Here is a 20,014-nt window from a genome sequence, read left to right as displayed (position 1 = left end):
GAACCCTGTGAACCGTTTCTTTTTCTGGAACGGGAACGATTACCCCGGATTTGAGGAGGGAAGCGATGGCTGCAAAGTAACCCGGGACTAGAGCGGGGTCCCTTGGAGGGCGGGATTCGAAGAAACGATCCCGGGGCTGAAAAATTAACTCTATTTTGTATCCGGAGGATACCACTTCCCTGACCCATGCGTCTTCCACTGAGAAGATCCAGACGTCCCTGAAAAAGAGGAGACGGCCGCCCAGATTGGGAAGTGCGCTGGGGCCTAGCCGAAAGTCATGCCGAGGTGGATCTTCTAGTCCTAGACCTTGAAGATCTACCTTGGGAGTAGCGGGAACGCCAGAAAGGAGCAGGTCGAAAGGATACAGTCTTCTTCTGTTTGCGACCCTGCGGCCTCTATTGCTGTTGGGAAAATGAGTTTGACGACGCAAAGCAAAGAAAAGGCCGAAAGGACAGAAATTGCCACCTAGGAGGAGGCCGGCGAGGTTTGGACTGGGGAAGAAGGGAGCTTGTGCCCCCGGTAGCGTCCTTAATAATTTGGTCCAGCTTGGAACCGAAGAGACGAGATCCCTGAAAAGGCAGACTGGTAAGGGACGACTTTGATGACAAATCCGTCTGCCAGGCCTTGAGCCAAACGGTACGACGGATGGCAACAACATTACTAGACGCCTGAGCGGCACAAGACGCGGCGTCCAGGGAAGCAGAGACAAAGTATTCCCCAGAGTGAGAAAGCTGGGTGGCAAGTTCCGTCAGCTGTTCTGGAGGAGCTCCGGCCAGAATGCCCCGACGTACTTGTTTGGCCCATTTGGATATAGACTTGGAAACCCAGGTGGACGCAAAGGCCGGGCATAGGGCAGACGTGGCTGCTTTGAAGGCCAACTTAGCAAAGGACTATGAATTTATCGTTGGAATCTTTCAGAGACGCTCCGCCAGACAGGGGAAGGACTGTGTTGGTGTAAAGTCTGGAAACTGGCGGATCTACCGAGGGAGAAGAAGTCCAGTTGTCGATGAGATCTGGGGAAAACGGATATAAGACGCCAAGACGCTTTCCTCTTTGAAAACGTCTGGTCGGGTTCTCCCTTTCTCTGGTCAGAAGCTGATCGAACTCAGGATGAGGAGCGAAAACCTTGGAAGGTGCTTTTGACCGTCTAAACGAAACCGCCTAATCTGCGGGTTCCGTAGAGGGATCTTTGATGCCACAAGTCTGGTTGATTGCTCCAATGAGACTGAACCATATCCCTCATGGTAACACTTTGGTTCGAATCCAGCTCCAAATTATCCTCTGAAGGCGCATCAGAGAGCTTCGCCTGACTCAGGTGAGGAGGACCGGGAGGAAGTCGACCGCAGAGAAGGACCGTGTGGCGAGATGGAGCGAGAAGAGGACTCAGACCGTTGTTCCTGTCTGGATCGTTTGCGGCTTATAATGGGAGGCTCAGACGGAGGTTCCTGCGACCCGCTGGCTACTGCGGGGGTCTGCAGGGGCAACCTATCAAGTACGGGCACACGGGTCTGGGACACCCGTGTTAAATCCGCTACCGATTGTGACAACGAGGAAACCCAGCCTGGGGTGGAGGCTTTGCTCTCAAGCGGAGCAATAGGGGGAACCTGGCCAGTGGGCATAAAGGGGTTGCTGCATGCCTGACAGAGGGGGGAGGACTGACCTGAGGGAAGTTTGCAGTTACAAGATGAACACGCGAAGTGTTTGACTAAGGCCGGAGTCACACTACAGCGAGATACGGCCGAGTCTCGCAAGTTAAAACCAAGCTCTGGCACCAGCACTCTGGAGCGAGCGTGCAGCTCCATGTATTGCTGTGCGGCCGCACGCTCCGCTCTGGAGTGCCGGGGCCAGAGCTTGGTTTTAACTTGCGAGACTCGGCCGTATCTCGCTATGTGTGATCCCGGCCTAAGGCAGAGGAAGTAGAGGAAGAAGTAAGAGGGTGAGAGCGACCTCCCTTAGGATTAGACATGGTGAACGAAACCCTGAGTAATGCCAGAAGGTTGGGGGACAGGAGGGCAGGGGAGAGTGTCAGTCTGCAGAGCAGAGCTACTCACGGCAGATGAAGTGGTTCCAGACGGAATAAGCTGCCCAGCTTGTAGATGATCCCCCAGGGAAGATTCCTGCAGCGATACAGTCAAGATGTCATCCGGAAGGCAGAAGGACGCCCGACCTGTGCTTTGAGAAGGGGGCGAGCGTGGCGCTGAAATGCAACTCAGCAGTGCACAGTGGAAGAAGGGCGGGAGAAAAGCCCGCCCAATGGAAACAGGAAGTGGGCGGAGTTGCATCGCCGGAAGTAGGCCCCGGGAGAAGCCGGGGCCTAAATTAGAAGCCGGTGACCGCCGAAGAGGGCTGCGGTACCGGAAGGGTGGGGCGACGGGAAATGGTAGAGAAAAATGCGGCCGCAGCAAAAACAGCGTGGCTACCTGTAGGGCTGCCACGCCGCTCAGAGCAAGGTGCGGCCACGAGAAAGGCAGTGCGTGGCTGCCTGGAACAGTGCGGCCGCCTGGAACAATAAGGCCGCCAGGGAAAGCAACGTGGACGCCCACAAGGGCCCGAACGAAGAGAAGACACTCGCACCATATTTCCCCGCCAGTTGAAAATGATATTAAAGGAGATCCTAGTGACCCCCCATGACGAGGTAAGGGGAAAGTGGGATACTGACCTAAACATCCCACGCCGTCAATTACTAACCTCATACTGGGGAAGGTATCAGACGTCCAGGGAGCTGTGATGGACGTCCTCATCTCCTCCAACTGACAGGCTCTGGTGGGCGAGTGGGTGGGGGACGGAGCTAGGACCGAACTTCTAAAACACGCATGTGTGCTAGGGTCATGGTCCTGCTGTCGGATCTATGAGGATACGGGGTGGCAGTACATGCCGTACTCATAGTCCGTATTGTGGGACTACAGGTGTGGCTGTTCACCCTGTATCCCTCCGGAAAACCTGTAGAAAAAAAACGACGCACATTGAGGTAGATAAGGGTCTAATTAAAGACCCGTGTCCACCTCCTACTGACACTAAGCTAAACTGAGGTTCATAATGGCAGTCGGTGTGGTGTACACTGCAGAGGAGGAGCTAACTTTTTTTGCGCATAGTGTCAGCCTCCTAGTGGCAACAGCATACACCCATGGTTCCTGTGTACCCAATGAGAGGCGATAGGGAAAGCATATCTTCCTCTGGAACGTCGCAGTGTTTTAGAGTCAAACATACATGGCTGACATCAATCAGAGTGCCTGATGCATGTATACACAGGCAGTTACCCTATCATGGCAATTGAGAACTAAATAACTGGACAGAATGGCATTGAAAGGGTGATAAAGGGCAAATGATTACCAACAAGACACTGACTTCTGTGCGCATTGGTCATTTATTCTCCAATTCAGCTTTGCTTAGTACCAAAGTGACCTCATTAAGTCTGCAAAGGGGTAGGACCAAGAGCCATGTAGTAGGTCGCTGCTCTGCTGATCCTACAGTTTTCTCTGCCCTTTGTCGTCATCTCTCCCACCTTGTGGTCAGATCTCAGAGACAGCCATCACTTGCCACCACTACTACTCACCTATGTGAGCTTCTTGGCCTTGTTATACAGAGAATCCACCACTTTGCTCATATTCTGAATGGTTTCCAGAGCAGCTTCGTACGTCTTATCTACAGGCGGTTCATCGAATATGATCAAGACTCCCTCTCCCTGATCTAGGATACCTGTGCAGGAAAAAAAAGAGAAAAAAAAAAAAAGATTACACCTCCATCTAGGTAAATTGACCAATTACTTTTCACCGCTGGGAGTTTGCTTCATTTGTACCGAAGCTCAATAGAGCTTTTGACTTTCTGCTCCATGGCCTTCTTGAGCTCAGCTACGGACACCACATGGTCTTACCAGGATTTAGAAAAACCTGTACAAGGATTGTACAGGATTAGACATGGCTGCTTACTTCCAGGAACAGTGCCATACCAGAACACAGGTTGCTTGTGATATTGCAGATCAGCCACTTCAGTTTTACAGCGTTGCAATACCAAGACAGGTGTGGTGATGTTCATGGAAGGAAGCAGCCATGTTTTTCTATACCTGTGCACCCCATTTAAGGGCATCTTGTGTGATTCTACCACTCCTGTCATAGCCATTGATGACTGATCTACCTGTCCAGAGGATATTTTACTACACTGTGTGCAGATTTATTAGGCAAGTTGTATTTTAGAGGATTATTTTTATTATTGATCAACAACCATGTTCTCAATCAACCCAAAAGACTCAAATATCAAAGCCTAATATTTTTGGAAGTTGGAGTGATTTTTTTTTTTTTTTTTTTTTTTTTTTTTTTAAAGATTTGGATATCTTAGGAGGATATCCGTTTGTGCAGGTAACTATTACTGTGCAGAATTATTAGGCAACTTAATAAAAATCAAATATATTCCCATCTCACTTGTTTATTTTCACCAGGTAAACCAATATAACTGCACAAAATAGGGGTTTTCGTATACTCACCGTAAAATCCTTTTCTCCGAGCCACTCATTGGGGGACACAGGACCATGGGTGTTATGCTGCTGTCACTAGGAGGCTGACACTAAGTTGAGACAAAAAGAGCAGTCCCTGGGTGGGGAACAATACAACCAAATAACTCTGTGTACCATCTAACTATAAATGCACAACAGCCGCCTGCCGAATACGTCTGCCAAGAGCCGCATCCGCGGAAGATTGAGTGTGGACATTGTAGTGCTTTGTGAAAGTATGCAGGCTAGACCATGTTGCCGCCTTGCAAACCTGCTCTGCCGTTGCCTGGTGCCGAATGGCCAAGGAAGCACCCATCGACCGAGTAGAGTGTGCCCTAACCCCCGCCGGGATAGGTCTGCCCCTGACCCGATAAGATTCTTGGATAGCCGATCGCATCCATCTGGCTATCGTGGCCTTACACGCGGCTGAACCCTTTCTGTGACCCTCCGGGAGGACAAAGAGGGAGTCCGACTTGCGGAAGGGAGCAGTCCTAGAAACGTACCTCCTGAGGGCCCGTACCACGTCCAAGGTGTGAAGGGCCTTTTCAACCCTATGTCTCGGCTGTGGGCAGAAGGAGGGAAGAATGATATCTTTATTAAGGAGGAAGGATGAAACCACCTTAGGGAGAAAAGCCGGAGATGGGTGTAGGACTACTTTGTCCTGGTGGAAGGAAAGGAAGGGCGCCCGGCAGGATAGTGCGGCCAACTCCGAGACGCGCCTGATAGATGTTACTGCCACAAGGAAGGCAACCTTCCAGGAGAAGATGGTCAGCGAGACATCCTGCAGAGGTTCAAACGGAGATTCCTGAAGGACGCTCAGGACCAAATTGAGATCCCAGGTCTCTAACAGCATTCTGTAGGGGGGTACCACATGGGAAACCCCTTGAATAAAGGTCCTGACTTGCAAGTTAGCAGCAATCTTACGCTGGGACAACACCGATAACGCCGAGATCTGACCCTTGAGGGAACTGAGCGCCAGGCCGGAATCCAAGCCAGACTGGAGAAATTCCAGAATGGAGGTAATGGAGAAAACAAGAGGAGGGCGACCGCGGAGCCTGCACCATGAAAAGAAGGCTTTCCAGGTGCGGTGATAGATGCGAGCGGAAGACGAGCGCTGATCATGGTGGCGATGACCTGCTAGGAGAAACCTGCTCGAGTTAGAATCCAGGTTTAAACAGCCACGCCGTTAAACGTAGGGCCCCTGAGCTCTGGTGGTAGATCGGTTCTTGGTGAAGCAGATCTGGGAGGTCTAGTAACCGCCAGGGGACGTCGGATACGAGATGAACGAGCTCCGCATACCTTGCGCGACGTGGCCAATCCGGGGCGATAAGAATCAACGGAACCCCCCCATCTTGATTTTTCGGATCACTTTCAGCAACAAAGGAAGTGGAGGGAACATACAGGAATTGAAACTGGTACGATGGTGATATCAGTGCATCCACCCCAACGGCCCGGGGATCCCGAGAACGTCCTATTAAGTTGGGGACCTTGGCGTTCAGTCTGGACTCCATCAGGTCCACGTCCGGAGTTCCCCAGCGAAGGCAGATTTGTTGAAAAACCTCTGGATGGAGTTCCCACTCCCTTGAGGCGAGACCCTGACGGCTGAGAAAGTCTGCCGCCCAGTTCGACGCCTGGAATGTGCACTGCAGAAATGGTGGAGTGGTTGGTCTCGGCCCAACGGAGAATGTGGGAGACTTCCTGCATCGCCGCCTTGCTGCGGGTACCCCCCTGATGGTTTATGTATGCCACCGCTGTGACGTTGTCCGATTGAATTTGGATTGGGTGACCCATGAGCAGGAAATGAAGGAGTCTCAGGGCAAATCTGATAGCTCGGAACTCCAAGATGTTTATGGGAAGTTTCGACTCCAGAATCGTCCAACGCCCCTGGGTAGTGTGGTGGCGAAACACCGCTCCCCAACTGAGGAGACTGGCATCGGTAGTCACCACCAGCCAATGGATCGGGAGAAAAGACCTCCCCTGGTTGAGAGAGGATTCCAAAGTCCACCATTTGAGCGCTTGACTGATCCGCGGGGGCAGAGGACATGGCCGGTCGAGAGTGAGGGGTCTCCTGTCCCAATTGTCTAGCAGGGCCTGTTGGAGGGGATGGAGATGCAGTTGAGCGATGGGGACCGCTTCCATTGCGGCCACCATCTTCCCCAGGATCTTCATGGCAAACCGAATGGACTGCGGACAAGGGCCACAGTGTCCGGGCTCCCTGCTGAAGCGCTTGGGCCTTGGACCGAGGAAGTAAAACCAGCCCCTTTGACGTGTCCAGGATCATGCCTAGGAAAGAGATCCGTTGAGCTGGAACAGATGAGGACTTGTCCAAGTTGATTAACCAGCCCAGGCGCGAAAGGGAATCCAACGTAATGCGGACGTTTGCTTCGCAGGCATAAGACGGACCTGTGATCAGGAGGTCGTCTAAGTATGGCAACACAACCACTCCCCGGGAGTGTAGAATGGCCATGACAGCCGCCATGACCTTTGTGAATACCCTGGGCGCAGTGGCAAGACCGTGAATTGAAAATGGTCCTCTAGGATGGCGAAACGGAGGAACATTTGATGTGGCGGAAAGATTGGGATATGAAGATAAGCATCTTTGATGTCTATTGATGCTAGGAACTCGCCTCTCTCCATCGAGGAGATGACCGACCGGAGGGATTCCATCCTGAAGTGCCGTACTTTTACGTACTTGTTTAGGAGCTTCAGGTCCAAAATGGCGCACACCGTCCCGTCCTTTTTTGGCACGACGAAGAGGTTTGAGTAAAAACCTCTGAATCTCTCGTGTTCCGGAACCGGAACGATGACCCCGTTTTGGCGGAGGAATTCGATGGCGCAGTGAAGAGCGCCAAACTGAGCTCCCGAACCTGGGAGGCTAGAGGGAAAAAACCGTGCTGGAGGGGAGGCGGAGAATTCTATTTTGTAACCAGAAGACACCAGGTCTCTGACCCATTCGTCGTGGATGACGGAAAGCCAGACGTGTCGAAAAAGAAGCAGGCATCCGCCTACCTCGGTGATGTCGACTGGAATGCCCCCCCGAGTCATTGTGAAGGAAATCTGGAAAGTCTGGAACCTCTGGTTCTGGGTTGTCTAGGTTTTCCTCGCCAGGACTGATTCGGTCTGTAAGAAGGCCGAGAGTTGTGTAGATCGATCAGATCTTGACGATGCTGTGGAGTTGGACCAGAAAGGGCTACTGCGAAAGGGGTGAAAACGAAAATGTTGTTGAGGGAGGGAGGAACTTGCTTTTCCCTCCTGTAGTATCGGAAATAAGCTGGTCCAATTTTTCTCCAAACAGACGTCCGCTCTGAAAGGGAAATCAGAGACTTTTTTTTGAGGAGGAAACCGCACGCCACTCTCTAAGCCAAATAGCTCTCCTGATGGTGATGGCGTTTGAAGCTGCGGTTGCTGCACAGTCCGCTGCGTCTAATGACGCGTACATCACATAATCTGCAGTCATAGCAATTTGTTTGGCGAGGTCCTGAATGGATTTGGCAAGGGCATCTGGCCAGAAAACCATTGCTTTGGCGACCCATGCCGCAGCGAAGGAGGGAGATAGGGAGGAACCCGAGGCTTCATACACTGAGCGCGCCAGAGAATCTAACTGGCGTTCTGTGGGATTTTTGATTGAAGCACCGTCAGGTACTGATAAAGGCATTTTGGTAGCCAAACGCGATACCGGTGGATCAACCAGCGGTGGTTCCGTCCAATCTTTGACCAGATCTGCGGAAAAGGAATACTTTGATTCCAGGGCCTTTTTACCCGTAAAGCGTTTATCCAGTCGCTCCCTGTGCCACCGAACTCTCTCTAAGAAGTCTGGATGGGAGGTGAACACCTTATGGGATCGCTTGGTTCTCGTAAAGGAAACTGCGTGATCCGGAGCTGAATTAGGGTCATCATTAACCTTTAGCGCATGATTGACAGCCTCAATGAGGGAGTCAACAGTTGATCGGAACTCCGGAGAATCCGGGTCCAGGGACGCCTCAGACTCATACTCAGAGTCATGATCGCTTCGAGCCCCTGGAGAGGGTGAGCGAGAAGTGGAGCTACCAGAGGCTGAACGGCATGGTGAATGCTCAGGAGAGGTAGTGCGGATCCATATTTTGGATGGTCGTACCTCTTTCGGGTGAGAGCGGCCCCTGCTGGCCGATGATTCCCGTAGAGGGGTCTCTTAACCCAGGAAAACGAACGCCCTGCTCCCCAGAGGGGTCATGAAGGGATTCAAGCGCTTTGGCTAGCGAAGCCATGGATTGTGACAGTGACGTGGCCCACTAAGGGGGGCTAGATACACTGGGGTCGGTAGCGGCGGAGGGCTCTTGGGCACATTGGGCATCACAGGCAGGGCAGAGAGGGGAGCTTTGAGGCCGAGGGAGAGGAGCCTGGCAGGTGGTACACGCAGTAAAAAAGGTGGTATGTACCTTAGTGGTGTTTTTCACCCTTGACTGCGACATGTTGTACCCCAATATGAGAAAAAAAAAAAAAAAGAGGCTGCTAGTGGAAGTAGAGGGGTAACGCTGCAGGGAAGCACTTAGTGCCGTCTCCTTACCCAGGTCCTGTGCCCCGCAAGTCGGATAGGTGGCGTGGAAAAGCACCTCCAGAGCTGCTGGCGTGTGGAAGAAGCCGGCTGGCGCTGCTGTGCAGAGGGAAGATAGCTGCCGAGAGTTTGTGGGGTAGTCGCGCAAGGAGCGAGAAGCGCCAGGACCGGAGGCGGAGCCGCAAGAATGTCGCTAGCGTGGGCGGGGCTTACCGGGATGCGGCCTGCACTAAATTTCCGGCTTCGGCCGGTGCGCACCCGCGGACCGCCAGAAAGACACCGCGGAGACCTTACCGCCATGGAGCCCTCTCAAAACGCCGGAAAGCACGACCCCTTACCTGCACTTACCCCTATGGAGGGTGGGGCCTGAAAACCTCGGATCTCCTGTATCAGCCTGATGTAGGATTCAAGGTAGATAGGACGGTGCAGGGTTAGGGGAGCCTCCATCCACCATCCCGTTAAAAGGGGGGTGGAGAGGAACCGCCCGCCTCCTTCCATCATCCGCTTTTTCAGTGGTGATGCAGTGGGAGGCTGCACGAGCGCCACAGGGGAAGAGTGCCTCTGAACAGCCGAGGGTGAGACCTCGTGGGCAGGGCAGATGTCCAGCAATAAGGCCTGGCTGCAGAAGAGGATACTGGAGGTGACACTCCAGTGCTGGTCTATAAAACAGGGGGGAGATTGGTGCCAGCTCAGGCAGTGGCATCCCACGTCGCAGGAGAGGATACGGAGAGGTAAAACTCCCGTGCTCGCCAGTTGTTGGTTCGGGGAGATCGGAACATGAAAGCTTTGTTCAGCGGAGGACAACTGTAATGAGAGGCTCACACAGACTTAGTAGGCCTAAAATAAAAAAGTACCGTATATACTCGAGTATAAGCCGATATTTTCAGCCCACTTTTTTGGGCTGAAAGTCCCCCTCTCGGCTTATACTCCAGTCATACCCAGGGGTCGGCAGGGGAGGGGGCTGTCTAATAATACTCACCTACTCCAGGCACGGTCCCTGCAGGTCCCTGGCTTCCCCGGCGCTGCCAGCAGCAGCTTCTTCCTGTACTGAGCGGTCACACAGTACTGCTCATTACAGTAATGAATATGCGGCTCCACCTCCCATGGGGGTGGAGCCGCATATTCATTACTGTAATGAGCGGTAACGGTGACCGCTCAGTACAGGATGAAGCAGCGGCATCGGGGAAGCAGGGACTGCACAGCGCCAGGACCAGGTGAGTATAACGGGGAGGGGAGCGCAGCGCTGCGTGATAGTCACCTTTCCTCGTTCCGGGAACCGCTTTGTCTTCTGCAGTGACGCTCAGTTCAGAGGGCGCGGTGACGTGGTTAGTGCCCGCCCTTTGCTGAAAGTCAGTGCTGAACATGGAGTGGCGCCAGAACGATCAGCACGTGAATATTGAAAGTGCTGGGGGCCTGAGCGACGGATAGGTGAGTATGTGATTTATTTTTTTTATCGCAGCAACAGCAAATGGGGCAAGTGTCTGTATGGAGCATCTATGGGGCCATAATGCTTGTGCAGCACTATATGGGGCCATAATGCTTGTGCAGCACTATATGGGGCCATAATGCTTGTGCAGCACTATATGGGGCCATAATGCTTGTGCAGCACTATATGGGGCCATAATGCTTGTGCAGCACTATATGGGGCCATAATGCTTGTGCAGCACTATATGGGGCCATAATGCTTGTGCAGCACTATATGGGGCCATAATGCTTGTGCAGCACTATATGGGGCCATAATGCTTGTGCAGCACTATATGGGGCCATAATGCTTGTGCAGCACTATATGGGGCCATAATGCTTGTGCAGCACTATATGGGGCCATAATGCTTGTGCAGCACTATATGGGGCCATAATGCTTGTGCAGCACTATATGGGGCCATAATGCTTGTGCAGCACTATATGGGGCCATAATGCTTGTGCAGCACTATATGGGGCCATAATGCTTGTGCAGCACTATATGGGGCCATAATGCTTGTGCAGCACTATATGGGGCCATAATGCTTGTGCAGCACTATATGGGGCCATAATGCTTGTGCAGCACTATATGGGGCCATAATGCTTGTGCAGCACTATATGGGGCCATAATGCTTGTGCAGCACTATATGGGGCCATAATGCTTGTGCAGCACTATATGGGGCCATAATGCTTGTGCAGCACTATATGGGGCCATAATGCTTGTGCAGCACTATATGGGGCCATAATGCTTGTGCAGCACTATATGGGGCCATAATGCTTGTGCAGCACTATATGGGGCCATAATGCTTGTGCAGCACTATATGGGGCCATAATGCTTGTGCAGCACTATATGGGGCCATAATGCTTGTGCAGCACTATATGGGGCCATAATGCTTGTGCAGCACTATATGGGGCCATAATGCTTGTGCAGCACTATATGGGGCCATAATGCTTGTGCAGCACTATATGGGGCCATAATGCTTGTGCAGCACTGTATGGGGCCATAATGCTTGTGCAGCACTGTATGGGGCCATAATGCTTGTGCAGCACTGTATGGGGCCATAATGCTTGTGCAGCACTGTATGGGGCCATAATGCTTGTGCAGCACTGTATGGGGCCATAATGCTTGTGCAGCACTGTATGGGGCCATAATGCTTGTGCAGCACTGTATGGGGCCATAATGCTTGTGCAGCACTGTATGGGGCCATAATGCTTGTGCAGCACTGTATGGGGCCATAATGTTTGTGCAGCACTATATGGGGCCATAATGTTTGTGCAGCACTATATGGGGCCATAATGTTTGTGCAGCACTATATGGGGCAACTGTTTTGTATGGAGCATCTATGGGGCCATAACGTTTGTGCAGCACTATATGGGGCCATAACGTTTGTGCAGCACTATATGGGGCAAGTGTCAGTATGGGGCCATGATTAACGTTTGTGGAGCATTACGGTATATGGGGCAAGTGTCTGTATGGAGCATCTTATAGGGCCATAATCAAGGTTTGTGCAGCACTATATGGGGCAAATATCTTTATAGAGCATCTTATGGGGCCATAATCAGCATTTGTGCAGCATTATATGGGGCAAATGTGTCTATGGAGCATCTTATGGGTCCTTTATTAACCTTTATGCAGGATTATATGGGGCATATTTTAATATGGAGAATCTTATGGGGCCATCATAACCTTTATGGAGCATTATATGGGGCTCCTGATTCAATAGGGATATTCAAAAACACAACCTACTGATGTCTCAATTAATTTTACTTTTATTGGTATCTATTTTTACTTTTGACATTTACCGGTAGCTGCTGCATTTCCCACCCTAGGCTTATACTTGAGTCAATTAGTTTTCCCAGTTTTTTGTTGCAAAATTAGGGGGGTCGGCTTATACTCGAGTATATACGGGTAAGTGGTCAGCATAGAGTGCCGGTTAAATGTGATCTAAAACATTATGTAAAATGTTCCTGACAAAAGCTTCAACTTAATTAAAAAAAAAAAAGTCCCCACTAACGTGTTTTCCCAGTTTTTTGTGGAAAGGGGGGGGGGGGGGGGGGGGGTCGGCTTATACTCGAGTATATACGGTAGGCTAAATGCAGTTCAAAATTGGTAAGAGGAGTACACAGGTGGCATAGCTTTGTTCAGCGGAGGAGGACAACTTATGAGAGGCTGACAGTTACTAGGCCCAAATAAGTAAGTAGGCTAAATGCAGTTTAAAATTGGTAAGAGGAGTACACAGGCGGCATTGCTTTGTTCAGTGGAGGACAACTGTAATAAGTGGCTCAGACAGACTGAGTAGGCCTAAAATAAAAAAGTAGGCTAAATGCAGTTCAAAATTGGTCGTCCAGAAAAGGTTTAAATCCAGTGTTCCTCCTACGGACACTAAGCTTGAACTGGGTCTCTGGAAGCCAGCATGAGGGTGTATACTGCAGGGGAGGAGCTAACTCTTTGTCTCAACTTAGTGTCAGCCTCCTAGTGACAGCAGCATAACACCCATGGTCCTGTGTCCCCCAATGTGACGAAGGAGAAATTTAGTAATAAACATTTCTGACATGCAAAAACAAAACCCCACCAAAATTAGTGACCAATATAGTCACCTTTCTTTATGATGACACTCAACAGCCTTCCATCCATTGATTCTGTCAGTTGCTTGATCTGTTTACGATCAACATTGCGTGCAGCAGCCACCACAGTCTCAGAGACACTGTTCCGAGAGGTGTACTGTTTTCCCTCCCTGTAGATCTCACATTTTATGAGCAACCACAGGTTCTCTATGGGGATCAGATCAAGTGAACAAGGGGGCCATGTAATTTTTTCTTCTTTGAGACCTTTACTGGCCAGCCACGTTGTGGAGGCATGTGATGGAGCATTGTCCTACATGAAAATCATGTTTTTCTTGAACGATATTGACTTCTTCCTGTACCACTGCTTGAAGAAGTTGTCTTTCAGAAACTGGCAGTAGGTCTGGGAGTTGAGCTTCACTCCATCCTCAACCCGAAAAGGTCCCACAAGTTTATCTTTGATGATACCAGCCCATACCAGTACCCCACCTCCACCTTGCTGGCGTCTGAGTCGGAGTGGAGCTCTCTGCCCTTTACTGATCCAGCCTTTGGCCCATCCATCTGGCCCATCAAGAGTCACTCTCATTTCATCAGTCCATAAAACCTTTGAAAAGTCAGTCTTATGATATTTCTTGGCCCAGTCTTGACGTTTTATCTTATGCTTCTTGTTCAAAGGTGGTCGTTTTTCAGCCTTCCTTACCTTGACCGTGTCCGTGAGTATCGCACACCTTGTGCTTTTTGTTACTCCAGTAACGTTGCAGCTCTGAAATTTGGCAAAACTGGTGGCAAATGGCATCTTGGCAGCTTCACACTTGATTTTCCTCAATTCATGGGCAGTTATTTTGTGCCTTTTTTGCCCAACACGCTTCTTGCGACCCTGTTGGCTATTTGCCATGAAATGCTTGATTGTTCGGTGATCACGCTTCAAAACTTTGGCAATTTCAGACTACTGCATCCCTCTGCAAGACATCTCACAATTTTGGACTTTTCAGAGCCCGTCAAATCTCTCTTCTGACCCATTTTGCCAAAAGAAAGGAAGTTGCCTAATAATTAAGCACACCTTATATAGGGGTTTGATGTCATTAGACAACACCCCTCCTCATTACAGAGATGCACATCACCTGATTTACATAATTGGTAGTTGGCTCTCAAGCCTGAACAGCTTGGAGTAGGACAACATGTATAAAAAGTATCATGTGATCAAAATACAACTTGCCTAATAATTCTGCACACAGTGTATACAATAAGGACATAAGTGACATTGCTCAAGTCATGTGAGTTTTGATGACTGAGGATCAGATAACCACAGACATGCTGTAAATTCCACTCTGACACTGTAAAATATACTGCAGTTAAACTACTTTTTCTTCTTTACCAGAAGAGTAACCCAACAATTAGGAAATGGCTAAGCTCCTTACATAACACGTATTTATATGGCCTCCAGAGAGCGCTCATCTCCTTGATCCCTTATCTGTAGACTGCAGGCTGCACTCAGCCTCCACTAATCCTCCCCACGGATGTGCTAATAAATTCTGCCCAGATGGCTGTGAACATCTTATTTAGACTAAATGTACCAACATATTAAACTCTTCCCTTGGCAGGCACGGCCTGGTACTCGGGAAAACAAGTGAAAGTCATACGTACAGCTGGAAGTCATGTACAAGGATTCTGGGCGTATAGCGGAGGCTCACCGTGAAATTTCTTGTCTAGGATCATCTGGGAGAGTTTTCGTTCTACCTCCGGCTACAGGGAGAAAAGAGAAGGGGTTTACAGGTGTGACCTGTGACGTTTTGACAAAGAGGAGGGTGAATAACCTAGGATGGGCTCCTAAATAAAGAGTGAACCTGTATGTATATGTATATATATATATATATATATATATATATATATATATATATATATATATATATATATATATATATATATATATATATATATATATATATATATATATATATATATAGGTAAATGACAGATTTGGATTTAGATCTGTGAATCCAAGATTTCAGGGTGACCTACGAGTTCCTGGTTATGGAGCAACTGGAAGTGCACACACGGGGGCATGCTTTCAGCTACTAAAGAGTATTTAGTCTTAAAATCTGGAAAAAAAATCATGTGCCCCAGTCCCATATTGTGTGAAAAGGAGACACTGTACCCTTCCAAGCTGTCCCCAAACATCTTATCATGTATCTTAGTACAGAGGAGTCCACTGGACATGTATCATTAGAGGAGTCCGGCACTTTACATGGGAATGGCACCTACGCTCACCCAATGCACCGCCGGCCCCTGCACACTACAGATCATATCCCATCCCTGCGTGTTCAGTGTACTATTGTGTGCATGCACTAAACAGCGTCCTCAACTCTCCATGTTTTCCTATTGAATGACATACTTTAGGGGATGTTAGGGGCAAATTCTGGCTGGAAGGCCGGGTCACAGGAGAGGAGCACTGCCCTTTTACAGCTACATTCCATAGGAGGTGGCAGGGAGAGGTCATCAATTTTGCAACCAGAAAAAGCCTCATACTTCATATCTACAACTACTATTAATGAACTTTGCTGGTTTTTTTATAGTGTAAATTCTCATGACGGATTAAGGCTACCTTTCACACTTCCGTTTATTTATATCCGTCACAACGCGTCCTTTTGGGAAAAATAGGGATTTTTGTGTACTCACCGTAAAATCCTTTTCTCCGAGCCATTCATCGGGGGACACAGACCGTGGGGTGTATGCTGCTGCCAATAGGAAGCTGACACTAAGTAATACAAAAAAAAAGTTAGCTCCTCCCCTGCAGTATATACCCTCCTGCTGGCTCTCAGCTAACCAGTTCGGTGCAAAAGCAGTAGGAGATCAATAACAATATATGAGCGTATAGCATGTCATATTCTAAAAAAACAAGCATAAGCTAATAACAGGGTGGGAGCTGTGTCCCCCAATGAATGGCTCGGAGAAAAGGATTTTACGGTGAGTACACAAAAATCCCTATTTCTCCTTCGCCTCATTGGGGGACACAGACCGTGGGACGTCCCAAAGCAGTCCCTGGGTGGGGACAACATCAGATCAGGCCCTGTGTAACCACTACTTACAAGTGCGACACCGTGGCCTGCAGAGTCCGCCTGCCCAGACTCACATCTGTGGAAGTGTGGGAATTATAGTGCTTCAAGAATGCATGCGGACTGGACGAATCCGCAAGCTTGCAGGCATGCCTTGCTGACGCCTGGTGCCTAGAACCCTTGATAGACAGGGAGATAGGCTGACATCTAGCACGGAAGGACTCCTGGATGGTGAAAAGAATTCACCATGTTATCATGGTCGATGAAACGGCTAAACCCTTCCTGAAAATGTCAGGAAGCCTTCCTCTACCGTCAGGAAGCCCAAATAAAATGTCCAACCTTCAGAAGGACGCTGTCCTCAAGACGTACCTACTCAGAGCACTCACTTCGTCCAGAATATGGGGGATCTTATTCCATTTTGTGGACTGGAGCCAAAAGAGATGAGGGAAGAACTATGCCCTAACAGTGGTAATACAGTACCACCTTGGTAACAAGGGATGGAGATGGCCTGAGGACAACCTTGCCTCGAAGGTAAGGGAAAAAAAGTCTGAAAGAGCAGAGAAGCTAGCTCCGAAGACTCGTCAGAGTGAGAATATCGCAGAGGAGAACGGGACGACTTTCCCTGATAGTAAAGTCTGCCCGGATGAAAATGGAGCCTACTGTAAGGCTCCTAGGAATAATAAGGTCCCAATGATCTAACAGTATGCGATAGGGAAGAACTACGTGTGAAAACTCCCTGTGAGAAAGTCCCTACTTGCAGTTGTGCTGCGATAAGGCGTGAAGACACTAGCTCCACAAACAAAAAACGGACGTGGTCAGAGCGGATCTCTGAGGATCACTGGGGCCCCTTTCTGCTTCCGAAAGGCTTTCGAAAGCAGTGGAAGGGGAGTTATGGAAACTGGTACCACGGCAGAACCAGAGCATGGAGAGCGATGGCTCTTGGATCTCGAGGCCGAACCACGAACTCGAGTACATTGGCCTTCAGTCTGGATGTCATCCCACCTACAACTGGAGAGCTCCAGTAAGGACAGATCTGATGGAAGACTTCGGGGTGAAGTTCCCACTGACTTGAGGCGGAACCCTGACGGCTGAATTTGTTTGCCGTTCAGAGTTCTACTTCTGGGATATATACTGCCGAGATCACCGAATAATAGACTTTGGCCCATCAGAGAAAGTGAGGTACCTCGGTCATGGCGCCTGATCGTGGGTACCTGCTAGATGACTGACGTAAGGCACCGCCGTGGCATTATCCAATTGAATTCGGATAGGGTGACCCGCCAGAAGGCAGTGGACCTGATGCAAGACTACCGTTCGGATCGCCAGAACAATGATGGGGAGAAGAAGACTGGCATTGGTAGTTACTAATAACCATTGAACCGGGAGAAAGGCCCTGGATGAAGAAGGAGCTCAGAGACTATTGTCTGAAAGTCTATTTGACTTGCTGAAAACGAGCGGAGCGAAGGAAACCGCTTCCATTATCGTCACCATTTTTCCTCAGAACTCTCTTAGCAAATCGAATGAAATGAGGGGTGAGTAATCAAGTCCTCAGAACTCTCCTGTTGAAGGGCCATGACCTTGTCTCGAGGAAGAATTACCATCCTTCTAGAAGTGTGCAGGATCATCCTCAAAAAGGATATCTGCTGGGCTGGAGATGAGGAGAACTTGTCTAAGTGTAGCTGCCAGCCCAGGAGAGAAGGTATCGCAAGAGATATAGACGACTCAGCCTAGTCCTGGAAGGGCGGCTAGACAGACCAAACAGGGCAGGACGAGTACGCCTCTAGAGTGCAAGAGAAACATGACATCCGCCATGACCCGAGCGAACACACTGGGTGCGGAAGCAAGGCCAAAGGACAAGGTTGTGACATGAAAATGCTGTTGACGAATGGAAAGGCGAAGGAATTTTTGCAGAGGGCAAGCAACCCGAATGTCGATGGATGCCAGAAACTGCACCTTTTTCTGTTTAAGTAATGGCTGAGCGGAGGAACTCCATCCAAAGAAGGAGGACCATGTCAAAGGTTGTTAGAAGTTTGAGGTCCAGGGTCGATCTTCCTTTTCGTTCCCCTGTTTGGAACCAAGATCCCTTAGATCTAGACTGTGCTGGACAATCCTTATACAATCCTTTGTCAGACTCTCGCTCAAAAGGATTTGAATGGCCAGTTGTTGCTGGTGTGAATCAAGGTAGTTAAGGTCTCCAGCCAGGAGACCATTGCTCTAGCAATCCATGCGGCCGCTAGGGAGGATAGAGCGCTGGACTCGAAGCCGCAACGAACCAGATTTGCTATCTGACAGTCCGTGGTATTTTTAATTGATGACCCATCAGGTAGGGATATTGGTAGGAATACCACAGGAGATTCTACCCGGTTAATCTGCCCCATGGCAGAATGTGCGGCTGCATCCAGCAGTTCATAGTCTCTTGCCATCTCCTCTTTTCACGGTGCAGAGATAAAAATTAGGAACCCTCGATCCATCAACCTCTTAACAGGGAAGTGGAGAGGAATTGTCCGCCTTCTTGCATCATCCACTAAATAGTGGTGATGCAGAGGGGGGAGCTCGTACGCCAAAAAGGGTGCCTCTATATGTCCACAGAGTACAGGTCTCCAGGTGGACAGGACAGGTTGTCTGGCGTTAGGCCTGGATGCAGAAGAGGAAACATGGAGACGACACTCCATGTGCTCGTCTGTTGATGGTGTGGGGAGATCGGTGCCCTTTAAAGGACCCATCGCCCTTAAAAAACAGGCCAGGCATGGCATCCCACGTAGAGGCTTCTGTCCAGTGAATCGCTTATCCGAATTGAATGGCAAATGCTCTCGAGGGAGTTTAGTCTCTGAAGCTCTGGCAAGCTCAGGCAATATCCAATCCATATTCAGAGCCTTGTTGTCATCAAATCATTGGTGAGGGAGCAGGAAACGAAAAACTTCCGTTTTCTAGATGCCTGTATGTTTCTAGACGCCTGCACGTTTCTAGAATACTTGCGGCCCCTGCTAGCCGACGGCTCCCATGTAGGATAGGGACCATGTATATTGGTCCTGCGAGCACTCCAAACACAGAGGGTACACAGAGGGATTCAATCTCTTGGTCAGAGAACCATGGATTGGTCAGTGAAGAAGTCCACTGAGGGGAACTAGAGGATAAAGCTGGGGTCGGCGGCGGAGGGCTCCTCGGACTGATCAAGCGCCTTTAAGACCAGGAAATATTGGTCATACGCCTTTAAGACCAGGGAATACTGGTCATGCGCCTTTAAGAACAGAGAATACTGGTCATGCGCCTTCAAGACCAGGAAATACTGGTCATGCACCTTTAAGACCAGAGAATACTGGTCATGCACCTTTAAGACCAGAGAATACTGGTCATGCACCTTTAAGACCAGAGAATACTGGTCGTGCACTATTAAGACCAGAGAATACTGGTTGTGCACCTTTAAGACCAGGGAATACTGGTCATGCGCCTTTAAGACCAGAGAATACTGGTCATGCGCCTTTAAGACTGGGAATACTGGACATGTGCCTTTAAGACCAATAATTAATATATACCTGCGCTAAAAAATGCATAGAAGTAGATAACCATTTACCTGAAGCAAAGGATGGTACTGGGAATAATATTCATATATGCATAGAGCAATAATAATCGGACTAAAGAGAGAAAAAGAAGAAAATAAAAAATAAATCTATATACAATATAATCCTCAGAAAAAACAAAACATGAATAGTGTTGTATGCTCAACACATAGCCAAGCAGATAAATATAGATAGTATTAGAGAAATATATATGCGTAATATAAAAGAGCAATCAATGATATAAAGGAGCAATCAATGATATGAAAGCTCACACACTAATAACTTCCTTCAAGCAGCATACAATGGTAAATCGAGGAGCAATTATACGTACTATCCACTGCAGCGGCACATAGGTCCGGAGGATATCAGCAGG

The 20,014-nt window shown here is 49.4% G+C and overlaps 1 protein-coding gene across 1 annotated transcript in view; it reads right to left on the bottom strand.

The window, feature by feature from the left end:
• The window catches only part of PSMD11 (proteasome 26S subunit, non-ATPase 11), a 50,503-nt gene that overhangs the window by 7,220 nt on the left and 23,269 nt on the right, over positions 1 to 20,014 (bottom strand). Inside the window, exons 12-13 of the mRNA XM_069751365.1 lie at positions 14,726 to 14,777; positions 3,554 to 3,696 (exon numbers count right to left, since the gene is read on the bottom strand). Of these exons, the coding sequence (XP_069607466.1) occupies positions 3,554 to 3,696; positions 14,726 to 14,777 (195 nt within the window). The remainder of the gene's footprint in view (positions 1 to 3,553; positions 3,697 to 14,725; positions 14,778 to 20,014) is intronic.

The sequence above is a fragment of the Ranitomeya imitator genome, chromosome 2 (genome assembly GCF_032444005.1).
Source record: "Ranitomeya imitator isolate aRanImi1 chromosome 2, aRanImi1.pri, whole genome shotgun sequence".
Classification (NCBI taxonomy): Eukaryota; Metazoa; Chordata; class Amphibia; order Anura; family Dendrobatidae; genus Ranitomeya; species Ranitomeya imitator.
This window is presented reverse-complemented; position numbering and strand designations above follow the sequence as displayed.